This window comes from Triticum aestivum, chromosome 2B (genome assembly GCF_018294505.1).
Source record: "Triticum aestivum cultivar Chinese Spring chromosome 2B, IWGSC CS RefSeq v2.1, whole genome shotgun sequence".
Lineage (NCBI taxonomy): Eukaryota > Viridiplantae > Streptophyta > Magnoliopsida > Poales > Poaceae > Triticum > Triticum aestivum.
The window spans coordinates 736,958,932-736,968,539 of NC_057798.1; the positions used below are offsets into that span (position 1 = coordinate 736,958,932).

General features: G+C 53.5%; 1 protein-coding gene across 1 annotated transcript; it reads right to left on the reverse strand.

Moving 5' to 3' along the window:
* Nucleotides 1–7,037: 7,037 nt before the first annotated feature.
* On the reverse strand, nt 7,038–9,281 carry LOC123039517 (subtilisin-like protease 4). Its single transcript, XM_044462653.1, has one exon. The coding sequence runs from the start codon at nt 9,279–9,281 to the stop codon at nt 7,038–7,040; it is 2,244 nt and encodes a 747-aa protein (XP_044318588.1).
* Between the last annotated feature and the right edge of the window lie 327 nt (nt 9,282–9,608).

Below are 9,608 nucleotides of genomic sequence, written 5' to 3' on the forward strand. Positions count from 1 at the left end.
AAAAGATTACCTTCAAGCATGAGGAATAACTTCTTGGCGAGCCCTTCTAGATAAGACTCCAGATCGTTCTTCTTCCCCATCAATTCGCTAGCCTTGTCACTCAGGGCTATCTTGTCATTCTTCAGTCGACTGACCTCCTTGTTGGCCGCGTCGAGAGCAGCTTTCAGATTGGTATTCTCCTCGTTAAGTTTGCTGATTGAAGCCAACTTTTCTTCTACGAGTTTCATCTTGTCCGAAGCCGCTTTCTGCACCTCGGCGAGGTCAAGGTCCTTCTTATTCAGAGCATGCTTCAGTTTATCTGCAAAATGACAGTGAGATCAGACTCAAGAATGGACAAAAAATAAGGGCAGTCGACAAGGTTCTCACCAAACATACCTTTTGCCTCCTCCTTCGCCTTCGTGAAGTTCTCCTGGACAAGCTTCAGATCAAGTTCGAGCTGGATATGCTTGTTCTCCAACTCAGTATAACGAGCCACAAGCTTGCAAGATTTCTGCGAAAGATCAGTCGACAAACATCAAAGATAGGTCACTTCCGAGTGACTAAGAGAAAAATTGTAGCATTTCTAAGACTACAGCCGAATCAAAATATTCAACTGTAGTCTCGGGGACTACACCCAGTGGGTGCACTCAGCGTGCCCCCACTGGTTCTATCGGCTCGGGTTGATCAGTCGACCAAAAGAGACAAAAAGGTTATGATCCTAAATCATAGCTAACTGCCAGCAGTTAGCCACAGTTTCAAAAAAATGTTCTTCAGACCATAGTCGATTGCCATCAGTCGACCACGGTCTCGGGGACTACACCCAGCGGGTGCACTCAGCATGCCCCCACTGGTTCCATGATTCCATTCGACCAGACCGAGTGGAGAAAGTAAAGAGAAAAAGTTCAAGGTATAAAGACTATAGTCGACTGCCAGCAGTCCACCATAGTCTCAGGGACTACACCCAGTGGGTGCACTCAGCGTGCCCCCACCAATCCAGATATTCAATCACACACCCACTGGGTGTACAGATACTAAGATCTTCAGAAAGAAAAGTTTTCAGGTACCTTATCCTAACAGAACAAGTGGTGATCAACTAACCTGGACATTGCTTTGAAGGGCTGAGCTTGCATCATAAGCTGCTTGGCTGGCGTCTCGGATCGCCTTCACCTGCTCCATCATGACCCCCGCCTGGCGTATAGCTTCTTTAGCAACGCTTTCCTGGTCCTCTGGGATGTGGTGGGTGGAGAAAACGGAAGGCAAATCAGCACTCGACGACGAAGGGCGAGCACTCGTTAGCGGCACAACAAAGTACACGGTAGTCTGAGTGACGTTGCCCCCTCCGGAACCAGCGTCTCAGGTGCTGATACAACCTGAGCAGTCTTGCAACAGACATTTTCCTGTTCCTCCTCTGCCTCAGTGGCTCCTCATCGTCATCATCAGGGAGATTAATGATGATATTAGGTGGAGCTACAGGAAAGATTGAAAGTTAAAAATGAAGATCCAATCGACCAAAAACGAAACTACAGAAATCATACCAGGGTTGGAAGTGGCAGAATCCTCCATTTTTTGATCTTCATGTCTGGCTGAGGTCTCGAAAGTAGCGGCACTGCGATTTCAGAACTCAGTCGGTCAGCGAACGAGTCGACCAAGAGTGTATCCATGTTTAATAAGAAAACACAAGTTCTGCCATTACCCGGAAATAGTGGGAATCACCATCCTCATCTTCGGCAGGGCCTTCGTCGGTTTTGATGACGCTGCTCGGGGTTGCTTCAACGCTTTCTCAATCGGCGCTGGAGAGGTCGTCCGAGGACGTTTGGTCGACTGCCCAATAGGCACGGCTGCCTTGCCACGCTCGACTGCGGGGTCATGGGTGAGCTTGGATCGTCTTTCAGTACGGAGAGGCTCGACTTCCTCCTCCTCTTCCTCACTAGAGCCGGCATCTTCTTCATCCTCCTCGCCATTGGATTCCCACTCCTCCTGACTTTCACCCCCGCTCCCTTCCTTCTCCTCGGTCTGTTCTTGCGCCCCGTTGGGCATCGAGTACATCTCGGTAGTGACCTGGAAGACAACAAACAAGACAAAAGTCAGTCGACTGAATTGTAGCAAAATGGAATGAAGGAAACAGGATCACGGTCGGAGATATGTGATTAGACCTTGTCTGGTTCGTATGACTGGTCGAGTGGCGGGATCCTCCTAGCTCCACGAGGGTTATCTTTGTTCCCTGTGATGGCAGTCATCCACCTCTCCAGTGTGGCATCGTCGACCTCCTCTGGGTGGACCCGAGTGGTGTCTTCGATACTAGAGTACATCCACATCGGATGGCCTCGATATTGAAGTGGCTGAATGCGCCGTCGGAGGAAACCCTCCAGAAGATCCATGCCAGTCACCCCGTCGCGGATATGCTGGACTACATGCTCTACCAACACCTTAACCTGAGCCTTCTCCTCCGGGACCACCTTCAGAGAGGATGTCTTGCTCACTCGGTCCATGGAGAAAGGAGGGAGTCCAGTCGACTGCCCTGGCGTCGGCTGGTCTTGGCAGTAGAACCAGGTCGACTGCCACCCTCGGACTGACTCGGGAAGGATCATGGCTGGAAAAGCACTTTTACTCCTCATTTGAACCCCAAGACCCCCACACATCTGGATTACTTGGGTTTTCTCATCACTCGGATTAGCCTTTTTCACCGTCTGAGAACGACAGGTGAAAATGTGTTTGAAAAGGCCCTAATACGGCCGACAACCCAAGAAGTTCTCACACAAGGACACGAAAGCGGCGAGATAGACGATAGAGTTGGGTGTGAAGTGGTGGAGTTGTCCCCCAAAGAAGTTCAGAAATCCCCGAAAGAAAGGGTTGGGCGGAAGAGAAAACCCGCGATCGACGTGGGTAGCTAAGAGGACGCACTCACCCTCCTGAGGCTGCGGCTGCCACTCCTTCCCCGGGAGCCTCGCTGATCCATGAGGGATCAGTCCCTCATTAGCCAGGTCGTCGAGGTCTTTCTGGTGGATGGTCGAGCGGATCCAGTCTCCCTGGATCCAGCCTTGCGGCAGACCGGCCCGCGACGAGGATCCGCCCCGACTGGTCGCCCTCCACTTCGCCTTCGCCGTCGCCTTCTTCGCCCGCTCCAAAGCCGCCGTCTTCTCCTTCACCATCGTCGCCGGCGAAGCAGGTACAGAGCAGCAGCGCTGGGACGATGGCGAACGCAGCAGGTGAATCTGAGGAAGAGGGAGGGGAAAATGAGGGCGCACTATTCAAAAAAACCCCGTCCGGCACCTTATATGAAGTCCCTTCCGACTGGCTGACTGGTAGGCCCGGACGATCCTGTTAAATCCCGCAACAGCCGCGCGCGCGATACGTGGCGAAAAAGGTGGCGCAAAGATCGAGGCATCCCTGCCTTGTCCCATCCGAGTACTGTGGCCTCCTCCACCTCGCGCGCTTCCTGAAATTCGGATCCCGCTAAATCCGCAAACAGCAAAGCAACTTGTCAGATCGGAGATTTCCTTCGATCCGTCGCTCGGAAATCTCCAAGCACATAGAAGTCACTCGACAGATACAAAGAATGGATCAAGGCGACTGAAAAAGAAGTTGATGCCATCACTTAAAGTCATTGATCCAGAACAAGACACACTCATAGCACGAAAAATAGGTCGGAAGAATCCTCAACTCCTTCCTCACTCGAACCTCGATCCATTCGGGGGCTAATGATGACGCCATGTATCTAGGGTAGGGTCATGGACCTGTCCAAAGTACCCTCCCCTAGGGCATCTCTAGAAGAAACTACCTTTCAGTAGACCTGGAAGGATCCCACTCGACGGACACGAAGACACTCGACCATGAAGCCACTCACTCGACCACCAGGAGATCTAGGGTCACTCTGCACCCAAACGGTCTGTTATTAAGTAGTCTTTATGGTCATGATAGCACTTTATGTAGGGCGTTACCAGTAACGCAGGCCTTAATGTACTTTAAACCCTGCATAACTGAGGGCCGGAGGGGTCTGGCAGACTCTATATAAGCCACCCCCCTCCTCAGTGTAAAGGGTTCGCACCCCTGTAACTCATACGCATATAATCCAGTCGACCGCCTCCGGGCTCCGAGACGTAGGGCTATTACTTGCTCCGAGAAGGGCCTGAACTCGTAAATCCCTTGCGTATACACCTACTCCATAGCTAGAATCTTGCCTCTCCATACCTACCCCCCTATTCTACTGTCAGGCCTAGAACCACGACAGATACCGGATACAAGCCTTGGCATTGGTGGCAAGTTCGGGGGCTACTGAGGGAGTCATGGACTAAGGGGTCCTCGGGGCGACGGCCCACTGTAAATGGGCCAGACTGGTGGAGCCTTATAATGACAAGAGATCTATGAAGCCGTGGTGTGCCCTTCAAGTCAAGAAGGCGTAGGATCTTTTTAAACCCTTAGAGCATCTCCAACAGGCGCGCAACACGCGGCGCGCAAAAATCTGGTTTGCGGCGCAGCACGCTGGCTCCAGCAGCCACGCTAAAATGCAGCGCGCGCGGGCAGCTCCTGCAGTGCGCTAAAATGCAGCGCGCGTGAGCTGCCGCACATCCACATTTGTTGCATTTTCACAACACATTTCACACAAAACAAAGACATGGCATAATTTTTAGATCACAAACACCATTCACAACCAAGTTTAAATGAATAGTTCAATTTATCACAACTCATCAAACAAATAGTATTTTGAGAAATACAACAAATAGTTCAATAATACAACATCTAACACACAAATCATGATGATCTTCGGCGGCCATTACAAGCCCACCACTCCTCAATGAGATCCTTCTTGAGTTCATTATGCGCTGCCGGACGTCAAATGGCATGATAGGAGGCAACAAAATGGGCCACCCTTTCAGCCCTCCGCCGCAGTCGCACGGGACTCCCCAAGAGCTCATACTGAGAGTAGTCTACATCTTGGCCACGCTCATTCTCGATGATCATGTTGTGCATGATCACACAAGCATGCATTATGTACCAAAGTATCTTATGATACCAAAATCTATAGCCGGTCCTCTCACAATAGAAAATTGGGCTTGCAAAATCCCAAAAGCTCTCTCCACATCTTTTCTAGCCGCCGCGTGAGCATTTTAGAAATTAAGATATTTCTTACCTTCCGGTTTTTTCAGCGGCTTCACAAATGTTTGTCACTTTGGGTAGATGCCATCCGCAAGATAGTATCCATGGTTGTATGTACGCCCATTAGCTACAAACTGCACTGGTGGCAGTTCACCATTTGCAATCTTACTCATCAGTGGTGACCGGTTGACAACGTTGATGTCATTCAAAGAGCCAGGCATTCCAAAAAAAGCATGCCAAATCCAAGTCTCGTGATCGGCCACCGCTTCAAGGATTATAGTGGAACCCTTTTTTTGTCCGTGGAATTGTCCATGCCATGCCTTTGGACAATTCTTTCAACTCCAATGCATGCAATCTATTGATCCAAGCATACCTCGGAACCCGCAAGCTTTGTTCATCTCCAATGCCTTGCGACATCTTCAGCACTGGGAGTTCTCAAGTACTCCGGGCCAAACACTTGCACAATTCCGACTGTGAAGCGCTTGACACACATGATGGCTTGGCTCTCACCCATGGCCAAGTGGTCATTAACTAGATTGCCGGAAAACCGTATGCCAACATACGCAAAAGGGCTGTCACCTTCTGAAAGGTGCTATGCCCGAGCTCTCCGGCGGCATTCCTCCTCTACTAAAAATACCGGTCAGGGCTCGCTAGTTTCTCTGCAATGCGCCTGAACAACTCGGTGCTCATCCTAAACCGGCGACGAAAGTACGACTCAGGGTATGTGGGATTCTCCAAAAAATAGCGCCTCATCAATCTGTTGTGGGCATCAATCATATCCCTCCAAATTTTCTGCTGGCCCATAACCGAACCACCGTGCTTTGGTTTTTTTTATTAATGTGCATAGCTAGGATCATTGCAAGATCCTCCTCCTCTTCCATATCAAATTCTTCTTCAGAAGTGTCATAGCCCGAACTCATCTAAAATGTTCAAAACTAGGCTATAAACAACATGCACCAAATTTCATGCAAAAATGTGCAAGTCGGAAGCAATACATACCTTGCGGGCGTTTTGTCGAACACCTTGCGGGCGCCAAAAAGGCGGTGGGCGGCCGGGCGCTGTTCCTCTGAGACTGCCGCGCGCGACGGCGGCGCTGACCGGAGATAGAGGGAGGAAGCCACGGCCGCGCGGGAAGAGAATGGGGAAGCGCCGGAACGGTCGTTGGAAAAAATGGGGTGGCGCGGGGCGGCGGCGGCGGCGCGGCTGGATGGGTTGGTGGAGTGAGAGAGAGCGCTCGAGAGTCCAGCGCGCGGGAGCGGGCGCAGCAAATAATCGGCACGCGATGGCGTTTTCGCCCGCGCGCTGAATTACATATGCCGCGCGCGCTGTTTTTGCGCGTCCGCTGGAGCGCCGGGAACGGTAGCTCGTGCGCTAAAACCACTACTTTTTCGGCGCGGCGCGTTTATAGCACGCCTGTTGGAGATGCTCTTATTGTAATATATTTTCGGTAACCCTAACCCTACCAGTGTCTATATAAACCGAGGGTTTTTAGTCTTTAGTGCTAGAGGTTTAGCTCATACAGATCTCAAGCTAGATCTACTCTGTAAACCACATCATACATCCAATATAATCAAGCATGACGTAGGGTATTACTCTTCGAGATGATCCAAACCTGGGTAAACACTGTGTTCGTCGTCCCTTATTCCCCATCGATCCTAAATTCACAGCTCGGGACCCCTTACCTCGAGGTCTGCCGGTTTAGACACCGACAACATGGCATCTATATTACTCAATTATTTTGTTGTCTTCTGTTTGTTGCGACTGTACCTTTTTTTTTTTTTTTTTTTTGTTGCGGCGATACACACTTCAGGATGTCTTCAAGTGGTCAGTCAAGGCCATAGAGCCTAGCTCAGCTAGTTAGGTTTCTTTGGATACTTCAAATCAAACGTGAATGGCTACATTTTTTATTCCAGCTCCTACGTGTCGAGACGGTAAGGCAATGTAACTGTGGAGATGGTGAAGCTCTAGTGTGCGGCAAAGGTGACTGAGATGGGGATCCTCACTGTGTGCTTGACAGAGACCCACCGGATCGCACCCTGCACCGCCGTGGCGCTGCTGTTCTTCGCCTCCACGTCTATATCGAATTTCTGGACTTGGTTCGCCTTGGTGAACAAAAGCTTGTCCGGAAAAACAGTGACGGTCACAGGGCTGTCTGCCGGCATGTCGACCTCGGGGTAGTACACCGCCGACACCTCTCCGACGTTCGTCACCGTGCGCCCCACTGACATTGGAGGACCTGTGCTCCACGTTGGCGGGAACGACACCGAGACCGACGGGTAGTTTAGCTGGTAGTCTAGGATCGCCATGTCGGCCGAGCAGTTCACAGCGCGGCGCACGATCACCGAGACCTCTTCGCTCTTGTACATGCCGCAGAGGTAGCCGATGTAGTCGTCCGGGGAAATGTCAAAGATCAGGCCCGGGTCCACGGCCTTCTCCGGATTGACATGGCCGGCTCCGACGGCGAAGAGGTCGGCGGCCTTGTGGTGCTCGTCGAGTATCGGCGTGCCGGAGCGGTCGGTGACGTCGGCGGTGGTCATGATGGCGGACTTGATCGCCGCCGGCGACCAGCTGGGGTGCTTGCTCTTGATCAGCGCGGCGACACCAGCAAGGTGCGGCGTCGACATGGACGTGCCGGAGAGAATGTTGAAGGTCGGCCTGAGGTCAATCGACGGCGGGCCGACTTGGAACGGCCACGCCGCGATTACGTTCACGCCGGGGCCCGTGATGTCGGGCTTCAGAATGCCGGGGCTGTGGACGTTGGGGCCACGGGAGGAGAAGTAGGTGATGACCGGCGCCGGCGAGGTGCCGAGGACCGTGCCTCTGAAGGAGATAGTTGCCGTCGGGTTCGTCGTGGAATTGATGTAGTTCTTGATCTTCACTACAGCAGCATAGCTGACTTGCGAGGCCGGCAGGACGTGCGCGTCCGGGGACGTGATGTAGCCCTCCGAAAACTGGTTGCCCACAATCATGCCTGCGCCTCCGGCTCTCAGCACCTCGGCTCCCATGTCCACCGGCGGGTAGCCGCCGACGTCGCACAGCACTATCTTGTCCTTGACGTCAAAGCCTTCTAGCGAGCCGTTGCCGCAGAACTGGGCCAAATGCGTCGAGCTCGCACCGGCGTAGACCAGCGAGGCCTCCACGGAGTTGCCGGGCTGGTAGAGCGACTCGCCGTCGAAGGAGAGGTTGTCTCCAAGGATAACCTTAGCGCTGATCAAACGGTCCATGGTGCTCGCGGCGACGGTGAGCATCCATGGCGCCTCATTCAATATCGAGGAGTTTCTCGGGCCGCCGTTGCCAGCCGCCATGCTGACGAAAATCCCCTTCTCCGCTGCGGCGAACGTGCCGATGGCGACGCTGTCGTTGTAGAAAGGCCGCGGTGGAAGGCCGATCGAAATGGATATAATGTCGCAGCCGTCAGACATGGCGGCGTCGATGCCAGCGAGTACATCTATGCCGGCGCAGTGGCCGCTGTCGTCGCAAACCTTGTACATGGCGAGGTGCGCGCGGGGCGCGATGCCGGACGCGGCGCCGTTGCCCTGCCCGAGCACCTGAGCACCTGGCACGACTGATCCTGCGGCGATGCTGGACGTGTGCGTGCCGTGCCCACTCTCGTCGATCGGCGATACGGGGGCGGCGCCGGAAGCACTGCCGTCGCCGCTGCTGATGAAGGACCGAGCACCGATCAGCTTGTGCCCGTTGCACGCGGAGCCGTTGAAGTCGCATCTCCCCTTCCACTTGGCAGGCGGCGGCATCATGCCGAAGCCGCTAAAGGATGGGTGATCGGGGAAGACACCGCTGTCGACCATCCCGATGATGACGCCTTCGCCGGAGCCGACGGACAAGTTCCTGGCGCCCAGCGCCGTGTCCAGCCCGAGGAACTGCGGCGTGTGCGTCGTCTGCACGTGGTAGATCACGTCCGGCACCGCGGCGACGAACCCGGGCATGGCGGAGACAGCTTCGAGCTCCCGCCGCGTCAGCCGCGCCGCGAAGCCGCTCGCGACGTGGTGGTAGGAATGGAGGAGATGGCCATGCTCGGGGAGGAAGGACTGGTGCCACGCCTTCCGGTCGTCGTCGGTCGTGCCAAAGTGGCGGTCCTCCCGGGGCTGCACGTGGATGACGTACGTCCTGAGGTCGTCCCCGGCGGTGACAATGGTGAGGAGGAGGAAGGTGAGAAGGGAGAGAAGCAAGGAGACCTTGAAGCTTCCCATGGCTGATCACTTGCTCTGGTAGTACGTGTGCGTGCATGGCTTTTTATCAACGCTAGCTGGCCCCGTTTCTTGTTCTGGCTGTAGGCATCGGTTTGGTCGAGAGACAAGTGGCTGGGACGATACATGTCTTCGAGGGTGGACGAGAAATGGTTGCATTGCTTGGGAATTGACGTTCAGCGGCATGCAAAGACAAACTGTGGTGAAGAGTGTCAGCAAGAGTGTCATGTAGGTTGGACAGGCATTTTTTTTTTTGAGACAACCATGCAAAGCATTATTGAACCGCCACAATGTTCATAGGGACAAACAAAGGATCATCGGAGTGGCCTA

Excerpts from the sequence above, each read along its gene's own strand:
- LOC123039517 (XM_044462653.1), bottom strand. The coding sequence starts at position 9,281 with ATGGGAAGCTTCAAGGTCTCCTTGCTTCTCTCCCTTCTCACCTTCCTC.